The sequence below is a fragment of the Theobroma cacao genome, chromosome 5, assembly GCF_053813885.1.
Source record: "Theobroma cacao isolate CCN51 chromosome 5, ASM5381388v1, whole genome shotgun sequence".
Lineage (NCBI taxonomy): Eukaryota > Viridiplantae > Streptophyta > Magnoliopsida > Malvales > Malvaceae > Theobroma > Theobroma cacao.
In genome coordinates this window covers 37,444,878-37,469,085 of record NC_142643.1, presented here as the reverse complement: position 1 = coordinate 37,469,085, position 24,208 = coordinate 37,444,878, and the positions used below count along the sequence as shown (strand labels likewise).

The following is a 24,208-nucleotide window of genomic DNA, read 5'->3' as shown; positions in this document are numbered from 1 at the left end:
GCTGGTATAACAGGAAGCTTCTCGACTTTCAATTAAGAGGGTAGGTGAATATCTGAAAGAACGTGTGATTAACAACCAAACCCCCAACGCTGGAAGGGAAGCTTGGGATTTTCTTTTTCTTCTTAAAGCGATCACGAAACAGTAAGTTCTCAGTTTCCTCTCTCTCTCCTTATTTTCCTTCATTTAAATTTCTGATTCGTAAATTCTCTTAGTGTTTCATTGAGATTTTTACGTTTTAGATTTCTAGTGTTGTAATTAGATTTTCCTTTCTTCAAAATTCTTTAGATTTTTGTTGGGAAATTTCCGCCGAGATTATTTTTGTTTGCTGAGGAAATAATTTTGCAAGTTTCTATTTTTATTTTGAAGACATAATTCTTGGCGGAAAAGTTAGGTAAGTGGGAAACAGGAATTTTACTTAGCTTCCTAATTTAAGGGGGAACAGAAATGTGGAGCTGTTGAATTATGTTGGTAATTTTAGGCTCCCTTTAATTGTTGCTGCTGTTTTTTTTTCTTTTTTATTTTCAAAAATGTCTTTAAAGCAAAAGCAAATAGTAAAGCTTTTATGTGATTAAACATGATGAAATTGTTCAAATTCAAAGTTAACTCAAACTTGGTTGTTCCATAGAGAAGTGAAACCATGCATTTTGTTGACAGTTTTAAATATTTTATTTGTTCATTGCCTTGTAGCTTTAGAGTTAGCAGGTTTTGTACCTTTTGTTTTGTTTGGTTTATGTTACGTGCACATGGTTTTTCCAGTTTTATCATGGTTAAAAGTAATTCTGTCGCTATTGGAATGGCTTAGGTTTGTTGCCAATGAGGGGTAGAAGTTACAGTTACAGCCCTTCACCACCAAGGGATTATGGTAGGAGGCGTCGCAGCCCTAGCCCCAGGGGTCGCTATGGCGGCCATGGTAGAGATCTTCCCACCAGCCTTCTTGTTCGCAATCTTCGCCATGACTGTAGGTTTGTGCTGTCTCCTCCTTTCGATTGGTGTCGATTATTTGAAACCAGATATTTTCTTTCTGTATCTGCTTTTGGTTTTCGTGCTGGTTATGTTTCACATTTAATTCATGAGGTAAGCATATGCAAAGGTTTTTGAGGGGACACATATGATTCACTTTTGTTGCTTACCCATCCAAGAATAATAAGCAGTTTTGTTTGTCTTCATTAAAAGAACATGATTGTCATAATACAAGTCAAATTTTAGTCCCACAAAAGTGTGTTCTTAGAGCTAATAAATTTCAAATTGCACTTTGTGTGCAGGCCAGAAGATCTGCGGGGACCTTTTGGGCAATTTGGTCGTCTCAAGGACATCTACCTGCCTCGAGATTATTATACTGGGTGAGTATAATCCTTGTTGATTCCTGAAATGGTAACTCAGTCTGTGTGTGTCTGATAATGCCAACTTGTCTGTCTTCATCCTGTCTCACATGAGATTTTGGGTGATGGGGTTGTTTCTTTATGATTTACATTGGTTTATGGGAATTTGGTTGTTTTTATTGAAAGTGTTGAAGACACCAATGAAGTAATAAAGTACTGTGTTGAAGACACCAATGAAGTATAAGAGTATTCTGTTGAAGACACTTTCAAGTAATGAGTACTGTTCAAGATGTCCTTAATTTACATCAAGGTTGGAAGGAAGTTGGTTTTGAATTCATTGTGAAGAAGTGCAAGTCTTGAAGATTATCAACTGAATTTAAATTTTGCTCCCACAAGGTTAGCAGCCACATAATCATATTTACTTGAATTGTATGAAGCATCAGCTTGTTGTCATGATCTTCCATGTTGCTTTGGAGTCAAGATCATGCTTGTGATTTTGAAAATCAGTGAGCATGTGTGGCTTATGAAGTATAATCTGCTATCTATTGTATTAATCCTTTGTTTATGAGAGCTACCTTGTTTGTGATGTAGGGAACCACGTGGTTTTGGATTTGTCCAGTATCTGGATTCTGCTGATGCTGCTGATGCAAAATATCACATGGATGGTTATGTTCTTCTTGGCCGAGAACTTACTGTTGTTTTTGCTGAGGAAAATAGGAAGAAGCCTTCAGAAATGAGGGCAAGAGATCGTGTAAGGTAAGCATGGGTTCTTTTGCAATGCTTATATACACCGCTTTTTCTTTTTTTTTTTCAAAATTAGCTCCTGTTTTTAATTGGTGTTCTCATTTTGTTAGGCATAAAGGGACTTAGGAAGACAGGACACCTGTATTTGTTAAGGATTTCCAGTTAGAGAAAAAATGGAGTTAATTGAACAATAGTAATGTTAATGATATTAATGACAGGGGTCTGGCATATAGGCGGTCACCACTTCGTTATTCTCGGTCACCACGATATGCTCGAAGTTACTCCCGGAGTCCAGACTATTATTCTCCTTCTCCTAGGCGAAGACGTTTCTCAAGGTAAGCTGTTCAATATTTCTGTAGTCTTAATCATTTATGTTTTGTGATTAGTCTTGTTAATGTTGCCTACTGTTTTTGTATAGGTCAATTTCACCCAGAGATAGGAGATACAGAGGGCGATCTTGCTCAAGGTCACCCTATGGCTCAAGGAGCCCAGGCCGGAGCTTTAATAGGAGCAGGAGCCAAAGTCTGGACTATTCTACGTGACTGATTGGAAGGTGTCGGGGTTAGTATGTGTCAGGAGATATATCTCTATGCTAGTTGTCTGGATAAATAGTTTGCATTTGCTTCAGCATGTATGACTGGTTAAAAAGTTGATTATTTAGTTTCTAGTGCTGATTGTGGTCGTAGTAATCATGTTTAACACAGACATACTATTCTGAATCTTCTATGTTGACAATATTGTCATCCTTAAATGATCATTTTTAATTTTTGTCATTTACCAGTGTTGTTGTTTCTTGCATGGGTTATTAGATACTTGTTTGTGTTGGTATCTATATGTTGATATACAGTTGATCTTTTTGATTGTTCTTTGTTATTGATTTTGTCAACCACATTCAAGCATTTGCAAAAGATTGTCACGTGAAGGTTGTGTTAGGGAGTTAAGAATAGGATAGGCCTTTTCCCATAACGTCTATGGATTGGCATTCTTTCTTTGTTGATAATCAAAATCAGCTGCATTGTTTCTGTTCTTTCATCATTTTTTCATGCCATGATTGAAATATTTTAGTTTCACATTGAACTAGCAATTGGATCCTCACAAGTGCAGCTATTTTACTGGGTGAGGTCCACTGATTTTCTGGTTCATAAAACCGAAAACCAGAAGAGTGAAAAGAGACAAATACTTGCAAACAAAAGTATGGGTTATAATGTACCAACATCTGCAGACAAAATATGGGTGGTAATGTACATTATATTACAAAATCTATTTATACAAGTATACTCATCTTGATGCTTACTAGATTTTACACATACACTCTCAACATTAATGCAGTGATGATAACATATGTTAATGTTATCCATCCAAATCTTAATATGTCTACATCATCATCATGGGACTGTGAGCTTTGGCTCACCCGTCTTTACTAGGCACACCAAACTTGGATGTGGGAGTCTCTGCCATCAGGGGACCGAACAGAGGCGTCTGTGTCCCAAATTCCCAATTTGATTAGAACGGGGATGGTGTAAACCAGAGTGACTTACACTTTAAGATGTAGGTTTAGATTTGCTGATTTAGATATCCACACAACATCCAGACTGTACAAACCCAGAGAACTCGGCCGGAACATCTATACTCTTGAACTGTCCATTCTGTCCATCCACCAAAAAGAACCCTTGTGGACCACCCTGGTAAGCTGATCCAGACACAAACGTCGATTCACCCAAGGGGACCGCACATACTCCAACTCGTATCGCCGAATCACAGTCGGCCCAGCAGAAAAATTTCTTCTCTTTCCCAACTCCCACGCAAGACCTTGGACATTGACTACCCTTCCATGCCTCCTCAACTCGCCTCCATTGACCCGTCCCCAAATCCATCAGCTCGGCGCTCCCCTCGAATCTTCCTTGATTATCCGTTCTGTATCCGCTCACCACCCAGAAGTCCGATCCAATCATCACCCCTTGACACTCGTCTCGCTCCTGACTCAGCTGAGTCAACTGAGTCCACTCATCCCGAATTACATCATATTCCCACGCTGTGCTTAAAGCGTTCTTGTTCTCGTCATGACCACCCGCCACGATAACTCGTCCATTCAACTCCCCAGCCGCAAAGAATGATCGAGTTTCCGGCATCTGCTTCCCTTGTCTCCACCTCTGAGTCGTGAACTCGTATATAAACACGTCTCTCACCGGGTCATAACTCGTCGGGTCCCAGCCTCCCATGAGAACAAGCTTTCCTTCTGAGCTTGTTATCTGACAAAACAACGGAAGCCCACCTGGGTACTTCGGAACCGGGTCAACTCGGTCCCAGGTGCCACTCGCGGGGTCAAATACCGTGATACCATACCTAGGCTGACCAGCATGTTTGGACCCATCAGGATCGGAACCACTCTTTAGTAATTGAACCAAGCAAGCGGCTTTCTGGGTATACCCGGTTTTCTTTCTGTGGTAGTAAAACTGTCTGCTTTGGAGAAGCTCTTGCCATCGCCGGCAAACTCGAGCTGACATTCGATGAGTTGAATAATGAAATCGAGTCAAGCACTCGAGTCCGATTTCCTCAGGTAAAGCTGGAATCAGCTCCGATAACAACTCAGTAGAACCCATTTTTTCCTTTCGTTCTCTTTTAGTTGCAGTCTTAAAATAGCATGCGTAAGGACGGCTTTTTATAATTGAAAAAAAAAAAAAAGAGGTAACTCCGATACGATGTGCACTAGGGGCGGCAAACCAGCGTCTGCCACGTAAGGGATCATGGTTTTTTTTGTCGGTTTCTTTTTGTTTTTCTAGTTTTCCGGTTACCCTTTTTTTGATGTATCTAGACTCTATGGTGTTTGCGGTTCAATGTCGATACGTATGAAGGTGGGGGTACTGTGCTCCTTTTTGGTTCAAGTGGGTATCATTTGAAAAATGAAAAAAGTTTATTTTATTTGTTTATGAAGTTATTTGAAAATCTTTGAACTGATTTTACAAGAAAAACGTTTTTGGATTTCAATGACCTATTTGTTAGGATCATGTTAAGTCATTCAATTCTCTATATTGAGTTTTGATGTAATGGTTAATCATAATCTCTCTTTTGTAACAAGATCTAATTTATTTTGCAATTAAAAATTTCCTATAAACAAAAATTTGGATTCGTGAGACCAACTGGTAAAACCTTAAATCTTGTTTGACTTTCCGAACCTTAATTTTCAATTCATTTGCACCAGAAATTCATACGTATTTTGCTATGTATATGCCTACTTAATTGAAATTTTAAAAATATATATTTCATCTTAAAAGTATGATTTTAAGTGATTTTGACAATTTTGAATATTATAGGGTTAAGTGGATTTGAATTTAGAGTTATCGTATTTCATATTTTAAACGTGTAAGCATGTTTAAAATACCATAATTTCTTGTTTTAAATGGGTTAATTTGTTTAACTCCCATATGATCCATTTAATTAATTGTGTCAATTCATGTGTTATGATATATTAATTCGATTATGATATCCATTTAAACGTTTAATTGTAATTAATGGATTTGTTGTGACATCTTATTGTGTCATATAAATTTAATTGACTTTAATAAATGTATTAATAATATCGTGCCGTGTAACTTATATATATGATTATGATATGACAACATAAATTATCAAGTCTAATTATAAGAACAAAACAATAAAAACATGAAGTCTACATGTCGGCTGGGAGACTTAAATATTAATGTATAGTTGTATTTTAAACATTAACAATAAGGAGTTAAGATATCATCCATTGAGACAGTTGCTTAATATATTAGTATACATACATATAATCATGGCTCTTCAATTGCGTGCTCAACATCAATGATTTACAAAATCGGTGCAAATTGCAATTAAATAATTCTAATCTTATCAAACTTGGATTTTAAATTGTCATGTTGAACTTTCATTTTGATTTTTTTATTTTATTTTGAGTTTTATGTATATGTGTATTGAGAATATCAAGTAGGGATATGACTCTTTTTATTATTTTTTGTTTGTGTCACGTTTTAATTAGAGATAGTAATTTATAATCGAGTACTCTTTATTGCCCGATATAGAACTTGAGTAGTAAAAGATTACTCCGGTTACTACTTGAATTTGATTATAAATAATAATGTTTAATATTAAATTTTAATTTGTATATTTTTTATTTATAATTAATATAATATTTCCAAAATTCATTAATTGTTTAAAATATGGTTTAAAAATAACAAATAGATAATGATGGATATTTTAAAAAGTAACAGGGGAGATTTAAATTTTAAGAAATAATTCACTTTAATTCGTAAATTTTACTATTTTTTATTTTTATGATTTGAATTTGAAATTCTAAATGTTACAATATATTATTGGCATCATAATTACTGAAGAGGGGTTTGTGTTTTTTTTAGGGGGAAATATTATCCATAATAGCAACGGGGAATGAGTGAGAATAAATGAAGTGAGAAGGGCAACAGAGGAGTTGACCAAGACCGAGCGTTGTTAGGGATGTGGATAGGAGTTGGCTTAGCATGTGAAAGTGGGACCTGGGCGGAAGCCCAAAGTCCAGATTCTAGAAGAGAAGGTTGGAACCTGTAGCGCTTGCTCGATGATAAGTGTCGACACGCTGAAAGCAAGTTGATGAGTCAGATCGATAAGCTCTTCCATACATGTTTTATTTTTTCCTCTTTCATTCTCGTAATTATCTGTTCGGAGGGGATCCGCGTACGCAACTATGATTACTCCCTCGACGTGTTGTCGGTCTGTGGGTGAAATTAGTAGAATTTAAAACATTTTTCTTTAAGAAAACTATCATATAAAATGCTATAGAGGCTTAATGTTAGTCTAGTCCACAAACAAATTAAAATACAATACTACATGCTTTAAGTTTGTACTAGTGAATGCCACGAGCAAGTTTTGTCATTACCAAACAGTTTGGTAATGACTATTCCTATCTTTTCCGAAATTATCATTTCATGAATTAAATATGTACTTATATTGATATATGTATTATTAATTATATATCAATAGTACAATTTTCTTCTAGAACATTTGGAGTTTAATCTTGCCATAGACTTGTTTTATTTTACACTTTTTCTCTCATTTCTTTCTTTCTTTTTTTTCCCCTTTATGTTCTTCCATAGGGAGAACAAAATTGAAAAGACTAGGAATAAGAAAACGTAGTACATTTTACTGGGTTGCTATCAAAGTGCCCCAAAAGTAACCCAAACCAACATTCACTTTCTCCAACTTGTTCAAAAAGAAGTCCATTTTTCCAATGTTTTTCACACCCCAGTCGCATCAAATCTCAAATCAAGTAAACTCTTGTCTTGAACACTTGTGTAGCTTGATTGGGCAAAAGCTTGGAGGGTAAAGAAATCCAAAGAGGAGGCTAACCAGACATTTTTAAATTATAGAAGGGTAAAGAAATCCAAAGAGGAGGCTAACCAGACGTTTTTAAATTATACTCCAATAACCTTTTTTCTTTTGTGCTTTCATATATCAATAATGGTATGAACAAATTCTATTCTTTATCCATTTTGGTAGATTAATAATAAACAAAGGCTAAAGCCACAGAAAAAAAGGGTATAATTGGACAAAAGAAATTAAAAGAAAGAAGAAGACAATGAGAGAGAGAGAGAGAGAGGGAGATTGGGTTGGAGGTCGTAATCAAAGCACAATGAGCCGTGATTGGGTTGGCTTTGAAGCATGGCTACATGACTTGCAACTTGAGTGTGTATATATTGACTATTAGATGTTTGAGAGGAATTCTCTTACAATCAAATTGTTGGGTCACATCCTTTTCTTTTTTTCTTTTGTTGCCACTTACTTTTTTTATGACTTTTTCTTTCCATCATCTATTGGCTGAGCCAACTCTAACTTGTCACTTATTCAACAAAATAATAGTCTCATGGGTCACAATCTTTTAGAATAAATCCTTAACTTGCATGGTATTTTTTTAACTACAATTATAATTAAAAATTTTATAATTATATGACATCGTGTATTCAATAAAAAGAATCATAAAAATAAATCAACCTTTTAATTAAAAAAGTTAATATAAAATTAAATTAAACTCCCATGATCAGAATCTCCTTCTTTATCGTTGAAACAAGGTCCTGTCAACTAATATTTCTACTTGGGTACTAGCTCAAATGATTATGTTCCAAGTAATTCATGAATTTATAGGTAAAGTGTGAGTAATAAATGAAGAAATGTGAAAGGAGGTACGATTCCGTTAAAAATAACCTTAATTTGGATGAGGTATATATTATCACAAATATAAAGTTTCTTTTGGTACCATTATCACAAGAGTTTTTTTTTTTTTTTTTTGAGTACAACACTGATGAACTCTTTTTCTTTATTTATGAATCATTTAAAAAAAAGATGAATGTGCTTTGATTTAAAATTTTAATTGAAACCTTTTGTGAGGAAGTTAAATCTCTAAAATCAACATTTATATTTAATTGAAAGTCCTTTCGTACTCATTAAAATGTTTATTAAAATACATAATAAACTATTTTTTTTGTTAATATAAGAACTTGATGCCTTAAATAATCGTTTTATATATCTTTCAAAAAAAAAATAATCCTTTTATATTCACAGTATGTCACTGCAATTCCAATATAATCTCACACTAGCAGGCTTGTTGCAGGACTTTGTTAAGGTTCTAATTCCGAGTCCAATATGGTCTGGTTTTGGGTCTCAAAATTTGTTTTGGGTCGCATCTCTATTCTAATAATTGAATGGCCCAACTCAGTAACGAATCTATGCTCCCAAACTCACAATTTCATTTTTTTCTCTTACGTCGTGCAAAGTGTTGTCAAAAAAATTAAGACGAGTTGGAACTATAAACTCATTTTACCGGAAAGTAAGTTTTTTTTAAGTTGGAAAAATCTCTTTGAGCTAGCTATCCTGTAAAAGTTTTATTAAAGATGAAAAAAAGAAGTACATTAGAGTAGGGGATATGAACCTTATCTCTAGAATTACATGTGAAAGATAAGAAAAAAGTCCTAATAGCAGTACTACTTTTCTTACATATGCTTTATAAGTGCATGGGGTAAGTAATACTATTCTTTTACAAGAAGCTAAAGGTAAAAAATAAATAAGGAGTACTATTCTTTTACATTTATTTAAATCCTATCTAATTTTAGAATACCTCTTAATTCGTCATCAACATTCTGGAATACTTTGAGTCCTTCATGTAAATATCCTCAATTGGAAAGGAAATCTGCAGCTTGGTTCCCTTTACGATGAATGTGAGAGATTTTATAGGAAAAGTTTTTCAAACAATTCCAAATAGAAGCTAAAATATATCTACTATCATAAGAACCTGAACTGCTTTCTTATATCATATTCACTACCACCATGGTATCCATTTCAATCCAAATTTTAGAGAAGTTGTACTCTCGGCATAAAGATAATCCTTTTTGAAAAGCAAGAAGCTTTGCTTTCAAAGAGTTATTAGGACCAAAATTCTCGAAAAAATTGAAAATGAGTTTACTTGTGCTCGCACAACTCCTCCACCTACAGCATGTTAGAGTTGATTCTTGGAATTGCTGTCAACATTCAACTTGATTTCATCCAAGCCTGACCTCAACCATCTAATTATTTGAGGTGGTTTTGGTTGCTGACTTGGAAAGTGAATATTCCACAATTTTGCAATCTCTATATCACCTTTCCATTGTGATTTTTTCATTAGGTCCCCTTTTTGAAGCTGTATCAACAATTTCCTAATGCACCATAATTCGTTGATGGTAGACTCCTAATTGCCTATGCTTAGCATAATTTCTTTCAACCCATAGGAACCAACATATAAAGATACGTAGCATGACTTTAATGTGTCCCTCCTTTGTATAGTCACCAGAATAATACCATGCCCAAACAATCAACATAATGTTTTGCAATTGAATAACATAAACTTGAAAATTTTGATTAAAAAAATCCCAAACTTGTTGTGCCATTGGGCCCTGCCAAAGAACATAGAGCAAAGTCTCTGCGAATGACATCATTAACATTTTGACGCCAATTGAAAACCCTTAGACTTTAAGCATATTTCAACAGATACCCATCCATAAAAAATTCTCTGAAAAAAGACTGAAATCGTAAGTGGAATTGTTACATGCTAGACTACGTTAAAAACATTACTTACAGTTTGTTTTTCCTAAACTATCTCTTAAGCACTCTTAGTAGAAAATTCACCATTAGAAGAAGGAGCCCAACATCATTACAAGATTTTTCAATGGGAATATCAACTATACCTTCAACTATAAATTCAAGTAAAACTACTTTTAATTTGTCCACATCCATTTATCATTATTGGTAAAATGGCATACTTTAGTTATAGATTGGAAGTGAGAAGGGAAAGAGTTTACCAGTGGTTGTTCTCCCATCCAGCAATCATGCTGCAAGAAAAGTTCACCTTTTCTTATCTTCCATCGAATTTCCTCTTTAACAATTCTGCAGTCATTCTTCAATCATTTCCATATGGGAGAATCATGAATTTTAACTTGGACTTGCATAGGAATTTGACCACAACAATAGTTAGTTTTCATGAATTGTGCACATATACTATTTGAAGTTTGAAACCGCCACCAAAGTTTCATGGCGAATACTTTGAATACATCCATTAAACTTCTAATATCAAGGCCACCTTTAGTACTACGAAAACAAATTTTGTTTCCAAGTAGCCTAATACAATTAGAAGTTATAGAATCACCCCACATAAAGTTGTTAAATATCTTTCAATCTTCTCAACTATACAGAGTGGAGGCTTTAATACTTGAAGTAGATATAGAGACATTAAAGATAGGACACTTCTTACCAAGGTGATTCGGCCCCTGGAGATAGAACTTTGTTTTCCCATCTAGAAATCTTGTCTCTAAGTTTAGATATGAAGGAATAAAAAAGAAATGATTTTTTGGTCCCTTGTATAATGGTACCCCCGAATAAATTGTCGATAGCTTTTTGTGAGCAAATCTTGTGACTAAGTGAATAATCTGCATTCTAAAGTTAGCAATTTTAATGTTAGTAATAAACTAGTTTTTCTGCGGATTAATTTTCTGCCTAGAAACCATCTCATATTCTTTAAACAATTCTGAATTTTTTCCAAAGATGATCGGTTTCCATTAGTGAAAATAATTATATCATCATCAAAAGATAGATGACTTACCACCATAGAGTTGCCCGTCGAATAGTGTAATGAAGAATATTTTTCACAGAGAGCATTTAGTCTCTTAGATAAGTATTTAGTTGCTAGGATAAAAAGAGATGGAGAGATGGAGTCACCTTGCCTCGAACCTTTCTCAAATTTAAAGTAATCCATTGAAACACCATTAATCAATAATAAGAACCAACAATTAGATATACACTACTGAATCATATTAATCCACTACTCATTAAATCTGAATTGTTGCATCATAATAAATAAAAAATTCCAGCACAATCGATCATATGCCTTCACCATATCAAGCTTCAAAGTAATATTTCCTCTTCTAGTTTTTTAATCAATCTTGTGGATAAATTATTGAGCTAAAAGAATATTATCGCTAATAAGCCTGATACCAACAAAGCCATTTCAATTTTCTGAAATTTGTTTAGGCAAGCTTTTTGCTAAACAATATACCAAAAGCTTGGTAACTATCTTGTTCAAAACAATACATAAGCTAATAGGCCGAAAATCACTCTAATGCACTAGATTAGAAAATTTGGGTAACAAAACAAGTGTTGTAGAAGTTGCCCCTTTAGGCAAAATAGCTCCATGAAAAAAATCTATCACTGTTGCCAATTGTTGGTCCTAATAGAGTGTTAGAAGAGGTGAATAACACTTTAAAAAAAATATTTTGAAGGTTGTTCTTGTGCTTAAGAATTCTTTTTGTGAGACAAGGAATGGAATGTCTAAAACTTGTTAAAGTTAAAAACACACCAAGTAAGGAAGAGGTAAAGTGAAGGAGACAAAACACAAATGTTTAAAGTGGTTCAGTCTCCTTAACCTACATCCACTGCTTTGATCTCTCAATCAAGGATTTTCAACCTAACTTCACTAAGTCAGTGAAATTAACTATTTTCACTAAGCTTTTAAACGATGACCTTCTAACCCAAGCTCTAATCCTTTATAATAAATCTTAGAGTGCTTCTCATACTCTAATAAACTAAGAATAAATAAGAAAAATGAATATTCGTGATCACCCTTGCTAATCTAAGATGAATACAATCAAGCTCAAACACTTTTACAAGAATAGGAATAAAAATAGGTGTGTAAGAGAAGGTTTTTTGGCTTTTTGCTCAAAATGTGATCTTGGTAGCTTCTCTTTTCCTTTTTTAACCACTGGAGCTTCCTTGTATACTTGGAGACTTAGATTTTTTTGCTAGAGACAATTTATAGCCGTTGTGCGCAAGTCTGATGCCTTCCTAACCATTGTTTTGTCTTCTAGCTTTTAAATTCAAAATAGGCGGACAGTTTTCTGTTAACCAGTTAAAGATAGGCTTTAACTAATTAACAACTCTTTCTACTGTGTTAATTGGTTAAAGATGGCTTTAATCGATTAAGAACATTTTGTTTTCAAACTTCTCTAACTAGCAATCTTCTTTTAATTAGTTAGTCATCCCTTTAATTAATTGAAGCTTCTCTTCCTTCGACTCTAACTGATTAAAATAAACTTCAACCAATTAAAAATTCTTCAAATTTGAATTACTTCATTTTAGCTCTTTTCAACAGTCAACTTCACTTTAAATTTGAATTTTGGCATTTTTTAGATACTTCAAATCTTGTGCTTTAACTTATTAAACTTATTCCTTAATAGATTAGCATGCCTTTATCTTTAAGTTCCAATACCTTCTTAATCAGTTAAACCTGGTGTTAACTGATTAAAGCTTTTTTGCCTTACTTTTATATAACGTCCATTTTTGCCTTAGCTGGTTAAGGCTTCAAATTAATCAGTTAATGATGTTTTGTTTTCACTAAATCTTCTCTTCTTTCCTTCTTTAACTAATTAACCCATCTTTTAAGTGAACAAGCTTCTTAACTTGCCTTTAATCATCAAATTTACTAGAGAAATTAAATTTTATCTTGCACACTTAAGTAGTGAAGGTAGACATAAATAAATAAGGAATGTTTTGTTATCATAAAAAACATATGGAGTCAACATTCTTCCCTTTTTTTGATGATGACAAAACACTCTTATATTAAGAGTGCAATGTCTTTTATACCATAAAATTTATGTGCAAATTAGGGATTGCTCCCTCTAGGCATATGCTTCCCCTTAATATGTGCATTAAGAAAAATAAGGAATTTAAATCTTTTCTTGTAAAAATAATTTGTGTGTATGTGCATAAATCTTCCACAATTATCAACTATATATAACCATCAACAACATACAATAGTCCATTAGTACATATTAGCCAACACAAGCATAAGCATACCACAACCCATGATATTTAATTCTTAAACATAACACCAAATAGTCAATTCATAATCATCTGCATAAAATTATAAAAACATAAACTAGTAAACACATTATCCATGGTTCCTCCTTATGTGTATTTTCCTAACCATTCCCTATTTCTTAATTCTCCCCCTTTTTGTCATCATTCAAGAGAGGGTTCTACTTAAGCTTGATTCCCATTCGAGTCTGAAGAGGGTGAGGACTCATCAATACCAAAATGCATCTTCAAGGGTTTGGGAGATGATGAGGAAGATGAATCAGAGGGTGTAGAGGATGAGGAGTTAGATGCTGAGGATATGATCTAAGGAGGTCAGGGTTTGGAAGGTGGTTTGACAGTAGACAATGCAAATCATGTAGATTTCCTTCTTCTGAAAAAGGTAGTTTTGGTTGCCATTGTTGTTTTACTTCTTCCAAAAGGTTTCCTAAAGACTGAACCAATGACTGTTACTTTGCCTTTGCTTTGAGTTTGTTGTGGTGCAATATCTTCTTATTCTTTTTGTGTTGATTCAACTTTTTTGCTCTAAGATTGATTAGCTGCAACTTTTTAAAGAATTTTAGTAATGAAATTCGAAAGCAATATCCCTTTAGATTCTTCAAAAGATTTTTCATATGCTTTTACAATTTCTGATTCTGCTTCATTTTGATTTACTTATTCAACTTTTATCTGTTTTTCTTTTTCTGGCTCCTAAACATTTTTCTCTGTCATTTATTCACCTTTTTTTAAGTATATGCATTGTTCGTTTCAACCTAAAGATCAAATGCATGAACTTCAAACTACTTTGTCGCAGTTCTCTCACTAAAAGAGCTATCAACTTTAGCCTGCTCTTTAAAGTAGGGGTTTCAGTTTCTTTTTTTTTTTAAGAACTGAGTTTTCAAGATTTTGTAGTCTTTCTTTTATTTTCATAATCTTCTCAATTTGCTCAATTATTTTCCCATCAATTCTCATCAACAAATTAAAGATCGGGTCATTTTGAATGAGAGGCTAGCTGACTCTAGAGAAAGAATTGGAGGGAGTTTCAGTACCTAAAGGAGCTGGGGTTCCTTTAAGTGTTTTGATACACTCATTTCACTCAAGCTTATATCCCATTTTTTGTAAGCTTCCAAGAAAGTTACCCGGATCCTTGCTCTTGGTCCAATCAGCTGGATACCTAATGCTTCAGATTCCTTTCTTCTTAACTAGAGATGAGATGATGTTTTCATATGGTAGGTTGGTCTTATCTCTTAGGTAGGTTCCTTTCAGTCTTTCTATCATATACCGTGCTACATTTAAAGGGATTTCATTTACTGTAGATTCTATCGACCATAGATCTTGAAAGCTAACATAGTTGAAACTACTGCTCTTTCCATGCAATGTAGAGGCTAGGAAATAATGAAAAGTCATCATTTATGCATTTTTCATATCACTTACATAACTTTTTGAGGGGTATTTTTCTTTTTTTCCTGTGATTACCTCCCACATAGTGAAAGGTCATAGTTTGGGAAAATTGAGAATTCTCCCACTTGACACTCTGTTTTCAGTAGCTTTCCAATACCAGTAGTAGTGACTTTAAATTTTTTTCCACTCAAGAATACATTTAGCCTATATTGCACAAAATCATTAGGATTTTCCAACTCATTTTTATTTAGGGCTATGCTAGAGTAAAATTTTCTAACAAAGGTAGGGTTATAATACCTATCTCCAAAGATATTTAGACCTTTAATTTTAAGCTCGTCAAAGAACCTAGACAAGTCTACCTTAATAGAAAGGGTTTCATCAAAACATCCCCAATCAACAAATTTTTTGCTTGATATAGTGCCATTTTTTATTTTCTTATGCCTGTTAGCATGTACTTGGTTCTTAAATCATGAGGTTGAAGGCTTACCTTTTTCAATGGAAATGCCTTTTATTACTACAGGTCCTTTTGTCTTTGGCCCCATTTTCCTTTGGCTTTCCCTTTTTGTCTCAGTTGGTAAGTCTATCACCATTGTACCTTTTTTCTTAGGTGATAGAGTAGAAGAATCCTCAGGTGGCCTCTTTTCTATACCCTTGTTAGTAAATTTGCTGTTGAGTGAGGTTTTGGCATTGATTTCGTAAATGTTGGAAGTTCAAGGTTTCTTAGGTTAACTTAGAACTTGGAAGAAGGGTATAGATCTTAGGAAAAATCTGAGTGTTTAAGTTTTGATTTTCTAGATTGTGGGTTTTTAGAAGCTGAGAAGTCTTATACTGAGAGTTTGTGACTAATTAACCCATGTTTTGAGTGGGTGATTTTTCCCATACCTCGTGCTCCTCATTCTTTTTTTAATTTTAAAAATTTAAAGAGCCCATGTGATAGTTTTTCTATCTTGTGAGGGACTTTAATCAGTTGGAGTTTACTCTAATTGATTAACATGTCACTGACTTGGGAGACTTTTATCAATTAGAACTGTTTTAATTGGTTAAGGGAAATTTTAACTAATTAATACTTTATTGACTTAGGCTTATTATTTCAACATAGTGTTGCTCTAATTGGTTAAAAAGCGTTTTAGCTAATTAATACAAGTCTTATCTTCCTTCTAAGGTCTCTTTAACTAATTGGAACATTTTTTAATAATTAAACACAAGAAGTAAAGTCAAACATCACATAATATATCATCAAAAACATGTTCAATTTAGCTCAACTAGAATTTATTAGCATCAAGCATTCCTAATTCTCTTATAATCCTATAAAATTAGTCTTCACTCTAAGGTTTTTGTGAAATATCATCTAATTGATACAAGGTATCTATAAATTTTATTTTAACATCTCCCTTAAGCACATGATCTCTAATGAGATGATGTCTAATTTTAATGTGCTTAGTCCTAGAGTGTTGAATAGGATTTTTGGAGTTGATTATGGAACTAGTGTTCTCACAGAAGATAGGAACATTATACATAGACATGCCAAAATCATTTAGCTGTTGCTTAATCCATAATATTTGTGCACAACAACTACCTAGTGAAATATATTTAATCTCAGCAGTTGAAAGAGCAACCGAATTTTGCGTCTTGGAAAACCAAGACACAAGCATGTTTCCAAGGAATTGACAAGTGCCACTAGTGCTCTTTCGACCAGTTTTGCTACCAGCAAAATCAACATCAGAATAGCCAAGAAGATTAAAAGATGATTCTTTTAGATACCATAGTTCTAAGCCTTAAGTATCCAAGAGATATCTAAAAATCCTTTTCACTGTAGTCAAATGTGATTCTTTGGAACATGATTGAAATCTTGCACATAGGAAAACACTAAACAAAATATTAGGTCTACTTGCAGTTAAAAAAAGAAGTGAGACTATCATACCTCTATAGAGTTTTTGGTCTACATATTTTCCTTTGTCATCTTTGTCAAAGTTCATGAAACAATTTTGACATCCACTTGAAACAATTTAAAGTTCATGAAACAAGCATAGGCAAGCAAGAGTCTAATTGTTTCTAATCTTGCTACAGGAGCAAAAATTTCATCATAATCAATACCTTCCTCTTGATTGTAGCCTTGAGCAACTAACTTTGCTTTGTTTCTTACCACATTTCCTAACTCATCTAACTTGTTTTTAAATACCCATTTTGTACTAACATTTGGATGATTGGTTGGTCTTGGAACTAAGGTCCAAACCTTGTTCTTTTCAAATTAACCAAGTTCTTCTTATATGACAATCATCCATCTCTCTTCCTTTTCAGCTTCCTCAAAGTTCTTTGGTTCATTTATAGTATGAATGTTAGATATTCACAAGTTTCCCTTAGTCTTCTTATAGTTTTGACACCTTATGAGGGATCACCAATAATTTATTCTTGAGGATGATTTTTTATAAATCTCTAATTTCTAGGAAGAACATTGTGTTGGTTTTCAGCTTTTTGCAAGTCCTTTAGAGGTGGTTTTTCTCCATCTTTCTCTTTTGAGCTCTCTCCATCATCTTCTTTGTTATCCAAGCTCATCTTCTCTATTTTCTTCTCAATAATATCTGCATCATCATTATCAAATACTACCTTTCTTTGTGCAGCATTAGTCTCGTCAAAACAAATGTGAATTGAGTCTTCTGTAACCAAAGTCTTTTGTTAAACACTCTACAAGCTTTAGAGTTCAATGCATATCCTAAGAAAATAGCTTCATCACTTCTAGCATCAAACTTTCCCAAGGTATGTTTTCCATTATTTAAAAAAAAAAACACTTGCATCCAAAATGCCTTAAATGTGCAATGTTTGGTTTTCTCCCTTTATAAGCTCATAAAGGGTTTTAGAAATCATGGCTCTAATGGAAACTCTATTTAAAATGTAAACTATTGTGTTCACAACTTTAACTTAAAAATATTTTGACAAATTGTTTTCACAAAACATTATTTTTGCTATTTCTTGTAAAGTCCTATTTTTTCTTTCAACAACTTCATTGTGTTATGGAGTTCTAAGAGTTGAAAAATTGTAGTCAAAACCATTTTCATTGCAAAAGATTTCAAAATCATCACTTTCAAATTCACTACTATAGTCACTTTTGACATTAATTAAACCTTTTTCATTTTACACTTTTTTACAATGTTTAACAAAAGTAGGCAATGCAACATCTTTGTGAGTAAGAATATATACATCCATGCATATCTTGAGTAAACATCAATAATAACAAAGCCATATGACTTGCCTCCTAAATTAATGACATTAATTGTTCTAAACAAATTAACATTCAATAGTTCAAGTGGTCTAGAAGTAGAGATCATCTTTTTAAATTTAAATGAACTTTTATCTTGTTTTCCAAGTTGACATGCATCACAAACTTTGTCATTTTCAAAAGTCATCTTTGGAAGTCCAATGACTATGTCTTTTCTTAGGAGTTCTGAGATATTGTGCATGCTAGCATGTCCTAATCTTTTATGCCATAACCAACTATCACATACATCATTATGTCCTAATCATTCATTATTAGGCTCAATTTCATTAAAAAAGATAACATACATGTTCTGAGTTCATTTGCCAATGAATGCAACTTTGTTATTGTCAGCATCAATTACTTGACATCCATGAGAATCAAAGCAAACTATAAACCCTTTATCACAAAGCTGACTAATGCTTAGTAAATTATTCCTTAGACCTTTAACAAATAAAACATGCTTGATTTAGGTTTGAGAAATGTTACCAATAGTTTTAATCCCTTGGATAATACCTTCAAAGTCATTACCAAAAGAAACACTATTACTCTTTTTCCTATCAAGCTTTGTAAACAATTTTTCATTGTCCATCATGTGTCTTGAGTAACCGCTGTCCAAATACCAAGGTTGCTTCTCCTTTGGTTGAGCTTTAAAACATTGATCTTTTTGCTCTTACTCAACGTATAAAATTTCCTATTTTTGTTTAAAGATACCCATATTTTGTTGGATTTTTAGGGGTTAGCAAGCACATGAGATTCTTTAGGCATCCTAACCAATTTGGTTTTGAGATGACTATTTCCATTATGGTAGCAATCATAAGAGAAATGACCACTTTTGCCAAATACATAGCAATGATGTGAAGATGCATTACTTTTTTTTTTTTTAAATTGTAATTCCTTTTGGTTTCTCTTCATTTTTCAATTTTAGTTTTGAGCTCTCTTCCATTAAAGCTTTGAGAGCAACATTTTCATCCACTACCTTTTGCAAAGCTATATTTTTACTCTCTAGTTCCAACTTTAAGAGTTCTAGATCTGTTTTGGAATGTTCAAGTTCAATTTGAAGCATATTCCTTTGATCAAAAATAGAATTAAAATCATGCTTGACTTTTTCTAATTCATCATCCAATGCTATGGCTTTCTTCTTGATAATTTTATATTTTAATGCAAGTTTTTCAAATTTAGCATATAAGCAATCATACTTATCTTGAAGTTCATCATAAGAAATATCACAAGGGTTAGATGTTACCTTAAATTCTTTTTCTTTTTCTATCAAGCATAAATTTACTTATTCTTCCAATTTTTCTTTTTCTTCCTCTAAGCTTGACGAATCACTATTAGACCATGTTGTTGCCACCATTGCGCTTTTTGGTTTCTTCATTTTCTTTGAAAATTTTTCCTTGAGTAGTGGGCATTCGGATATGAAATGTCTAGGGTTTTACACTTGAAGCAAATCATTTTATCCTTTTTGCTGAGATCACCTTTGTGCTTGTTTTTCCATGAAGAACCTTGATCCTTCTTGTAATTCTTTTGTCCAATCCTTCTACATTTTTGCTTAATGAATTTTTTGAATATTTAGCCATCATGGCTAACTCTTCATCATTATCACTTGATAGATTTTCTAGTTCTTCTTCAAGTGTGCTAATCTTTAGAGCAAGATTTTTCTTTTTCTCTTTGGCTTTTTCTTCTCCTCATCCTCTTTTTCTTTCATTTCAAGTTCATAATATAAATAGACAGTATAGTGCTCCAATAAGCATAATTTGTTCCATCAAATAGATGGGGCCTATTTATGGATTGATCCTCAGTACAAACAGACTTTTACAAAGCCATTTAGATCTCCCCTGAGGATATTAAGCCTTAATTTTGAGAAACAGACTTTTACAAAGCCATTTAGATCTCCCCTGAGGATATTAAGCCTTAATTTTGAGGGTTAGACTTTGATACCACTTGTTGTCCTAAAAGAGTGCTAGAGGAGGGTGAATAACATTTAAAAAAAAATATTTTGAAAACTATTCTTGTGCTTTAGAATCTTTTTTGTAAGATAAGGAATGGAAGGTTTAAAACTTGTTAAGGTTAAAAATACACAGAGTAAGGAAGAGGTAAAGAAAAGTAGACAAAACACAAATGTTTAGAGTGATTCGGTCATTTTGACCTGTATTCACTACCTTGATTAAAGATTTTCAACACAACTTTGTTAAACTAGTGAAATTAATTGTTTCCACCAAGGTGAGCTTGTAACTTGAGCTTTTACAATGTGAACTTGTAACCTAAACTCTAATCCATTATAATAAATCTTAAAGTGCTTCTCACACTCTAACCAACCAAGAATAAAGAAGAAAAAAGAATACTCGTGATCACCTTTGTTGATATAAGATGAATACAATCAAACTCAAACACTTTTACAAGAATATGAATGAAAAATAGGTATGTAAAAGAAGGTTCTTTGGCTTTTTGCTCAAAATGTGATCTTGGTAGCTTTTTTCTCCCTTCTTTGTCTGTTAAAGCTTCCTTTTATACTTAGAAACTCAGATTTTTCTATTAAAGAAAGTTTTTAGCCATTGTGAGCAAGTCTGATGCCTTCTTAGCCGTTATTTTGTTTTCTAGCATTTAAATTCAAATAGGCGAACAATTTTTTGTTAACTGGTTAAATGCAGGGTTCAACACATTAAGTCTTCTCTGTCTTATATTGTCTAACAGCTCTTTCTACTATGTTAACTGGTTAAATATGGCTTTAACCAATTAAGAACTTTTTATTTTCAAGTTTTTCCAACTAGTAGTCTTCCTTTAATTGGTTAATCCTTCCTTTAACTGATTGAATCTTTTCTTCCTCTGACTTTAACCGATTAAAATAAAATTCAACTAATTAAAAATTCTTCGAATTTGAATTACTTTATTTTGGCTCCCTTCAATGGTCAACTTCACTTTAAATTTGAATTTTGGTGCTTTTTAAGTATTTCAAATCTTATGCTTTAATCGATTAACCTCATTTCTTAACCGATTAGCACGCTTTTTCTTTAGCTTCCAGCACCTTCTTAATCAATTAAGCCTAGTGTTAACTGATTAAGACTTTTCTGTCTTACTTTTATATAGCGTTCAGTTTTGCCTTAATTGGTTAAAGCTCCACGTTAATCAGTTAATGATGTTCTGTTTTCACTAACTATTTTCTTCTTTCCTTCTTTAACTGTTTAACCCATCTTTCAAGTGAACAAGGTTCTTACCTTGCCTTTAATCATCAAATTTACTAGGAGAATTAAACTTTATCTTGCACACTTAAGTGGCGAAGTTAGGCATCAATAAATAAAGAATATTTTGTTATCATAAAAAACATGTAGAGTCAACACCAATAAATCACAAGAGATTATTTCACAACAATATTGATAAAATAATAAAAAGAAATCCATCTAGGCTTGCAACACTATTTTTATGTATATCACAAACTGCCTTTCTAACTTCTTGCAATGTTGGGTCTGCATATAGAAACACATTATCATCGATAGCAATAAGAGATGGAATCAATGCGGGATTAAACTGTGATAAGTCACGTTGTTTTGCCTTCATAAGGTTGGAAAAGGAATTCACTAGAGAAGAGTGGATGAGAGATGTAGTTTCAATCAATTCTCCTTCACTATCTTGAATACTGAAAATGTGACTCTTAACTCGTTTCTTTTTAGACAAAGTTCAAATTTGAGGATATTGCTTTTATTTTTATTTTTTAATATAGATTTTACTCAGCTTATTACTACATTTCAGGACATTTCAAGCAACCTCATGGCTTTATTTATCTCTTTCTCAATTTTAGCTATCATAGTTGTTTTTTTTTTTTCTTTTTAGAAAAATTCAGAGTATAGATCAGTTAAAGTACAAAATATAAATTTTCTTACTTTGACTTGTAAAGGGGTTTTCAATTTAGAAAATACTAACAAAGATCATTAATGTTCAAATTCAAAACTTTTTACCCTTGGATCTTTGGTAACTATTTGTATTGTAATTTCTTTTTAACAAAAGATGCATTTATTTTAAGATATAAAATTTAATAGTCTCTGAATTATTAAAAAATTAATTTTTTTTATTTTTTATTATATTAAATTAAGTTCTTATACTTTTATTTTAGCTCAAATAGATTTTTATAATTAATAATTGACTATTATTAATCAAAATATCACTTGTTAATTTATATTATGCGGCATACAAACATGTTATAGTGAAAGATGAAGATATGATATGGTGAAGTGATATAATTATATGATCACATGAAAATTTTTTCTTTCCACATCAGCGTAATATCAATGTTACATGAACGTAAAATGATAAGTGTCATTTTGACTAATAATAACTAATCAACTATTAATCGTAAAAACTTTTTTGATCCGAAATAAAAATAAAAAAATTTGATTGGTCACAATATAAGAATAAAAACATATTTAAATATTTTTAAATAATTCATAATTTTTTTAAAAATTAAACTAATAATTTATTTGTTTATTTATTTAATTGATATATTACGTACTTATTTATTGCTATGCTAAGGCATTTCCTATGGAACAGAAACCCTGGAGTCAAGAGTCAAACAGACATACTTTATATTTTCCCAAACGAAAATAAGTGTGAAGAAATCTAAGATAGTGATTTATGTAGGTTGAGCTACTGGTCTGGAACCAACAAAAATAAAAATGCGTACGATCACTGGGATAGGGGGGGCCTGTAGTTACAGCTTGTGCCAGAAATTGCTAACCAAATGAAAGGCAGTAAAAGCAAGAGACTTCTCCAATTTACCAAACTACCAGAAAAACCATAATTGCGAGTGAGAAAGGATGTGGACACGTCACCTGCCTTGCCTCCCTTAAAAGCTCACCCAACCGAATGTTATGCCTGTGAAGTACAACCTCCCCACGCGCCCATTCCCTCCGTATTCTTTCTTTTTCTTTTTTTCATGGTATCCAAATGAAAAAAGAGTAATTTTTCTCTTTTTATTTTTATCAAAATAAACTGGTTTTTAATTATATTTTTTAAATGTTTTCATTAATTATATTTTACAAAAATATATACAGTAAAACTATTTCATTCATAGTTTTTAAATAAAATTATAAATATAAAATAAAAATAGGTCAAAAATTAAATATTTTGATAAACAAAAAGTCGACGAATGACAATTTTATTAGAGCAAGAGGTGTTAAAAAGTATTATTATTATTTCCTTTTTAATGCCAGTTTAGTTTATTTAGAGGTTCCATTTGTTTAGTTGGTTAAAGCTAATGGATTAATGGAAAAAATTAATGAGGATCTGCTGTAAGGTTACCATCTCATAATTACCTTGTCTAGTAGGTAAGGAAAAAACTGGATTGCTTTGTTATAGCTTAACAAGGCTTATCCTTTGCTTTTCCAAAATCTATAACACAAATAAATTTATTTATGTTTTTATGACTATTAGTTTTTTGAGAGAAAAAAAAAAACAAGAAGATTGTATGTATAGTGGTCATCTATTTTTTGATTGTTGGGTTTGACTCAACTTGGGCTTATTACAGAATTCAATTTGATTAATCCATGTGATATGATAAAGGAAAAAAAGAAATTTTTATACTTAGGAAAATGTGATATGAACTTAATTTTTTGAACATGAAATACATTCATTTGTAATTATTCGAAATAATCGAATGAGTTGAAATTTTTGATATATTAAATTATTTATCATATTGTGTTATCTATTTTAGAAGTTTGAATTTTTTCGATAATTATATTTATGGGTAATATAATAAATGAATTTAACTCTTATTTCTTCAAGTTATTAGATTATATGACTCACTAAATAATGGACCATTCATGGGGGGAATTATTATGTCAAGAAAGTATGAAAATTCATAGGATAAGATTGTAAAAACCAAATAATACGTGGCAAACACGTCATTGACTTAAGATTTCACCAATCTACACATTTTAAAGAGTAGTTTGGAAGGAACAAACATAGGAGAGAGCACCACAAGTAATTTCCTAGGTAAGTCGAACTGCTGGCTGTCACAATCTTCCAAAAGGTATGATGGAAACATCATGTTCTCAGGCAGCCTTTTTCAGCTGTAGACTTTTAAGATCCCACAGAAAAGAGTTTAGAT

At 32.5% G+C, this 24,208-nt stretch overlaps 2 protein-coding genes across 4 annotated transcripts; one reads left to right on the top strand and one right to left on the bottom strand.

The window, feature by feature from the left end:
• Positions 1-36: 36 nt before the first annotated feature.
• LOC18599192 (serine/arginine-rich SC35-like splicing factor SCL33) lies at positions 37-2,836 on the top strand. 3 transcript variants are annotated; one of them, XM_007029045.3, is made up of 6 exons: positions 37-141; positions 803-962; positions 1,263-1,340; positions 1,911-2,075; positions 2,282-2,398; positions 2,482-2,836. In XM_007029045.3, exons 2-6 carry the CDS (start codon positions 814-816, stop codon positions 2,603-2,605), a joined length of 633 nt encoding a protein of 210 aa, XP_007029107.3. In that variant the 5' UTR covers positions 37-141; positions 803-813; the 3' UTR covers positions 2,606-2,836. The 3 variants fall into 3 exon arrangements, with proteins under 3 accessions (XP_007029107.3, XP_088662562.1, XP_007029110.3); XM_088806436.1 differs by having other exon boundaries at positions 38-141; positions 2,297-2,398; XM_007029048.3 differs by lacking the exon at positions 37-141 and adding an exon at positions 242-391.
• Positions 2,837-3,293: 457 nt separating this feature from the next.
• On the bottom strand, positions 3,294-4,707 carry LOC18599193 (F-box/kelch-repeat protein At2g44130-like). Its single transcript, XM_007029049.3, has one exon. It carries the CDS (start codon positions 4,661-4,663, stop codon positions 3,632-3,634), a length of 1,032 nt encoding a protein of 343 aa, XP_007029111.3. The 5' UTR covers positions 4,664-4,707; the 3' UTR covers positions 3,294-3,631.
• Positions 4,708-24,208: the final 19,501 nt, after the last annotated feature.

What these genes read in the sequence shown, in the direction of transcription:
- LOC18599192 (XM_007029045.3), top strand. Translation starts at nt 814, where the DNA reads ATGAGGGGTAGAAGTTACAGTTACAGCCCTTCACCACCAAGGGATTAT. An exon ending in AGGGCAAGAGATCGTGTAAG is followed by an intron (nt 2,076 to 2,281) that starts GTAAGCATGGGT and finishes TATTAATGACAG; the next exon opens with GGGTCTGGCATATAGGCGGT. An exon ending in AGGCGAAGACGTTTCTCAAG is followed by an intron (nt 2,399 to 2,481) that starts GTAAGCTGTTCA and finishes GTTTTTGTATAG; the next exon opens with GTCAATTTCACCCAGAGATA.
- LOC18599193 (XM_007029049.3), bottom strand. Translation starts at nt 4,663, where the DNA reads ATGGGTTCTACTGAGTTGTTATCGGAGCTGATTCCAGCTTTACCTGAG.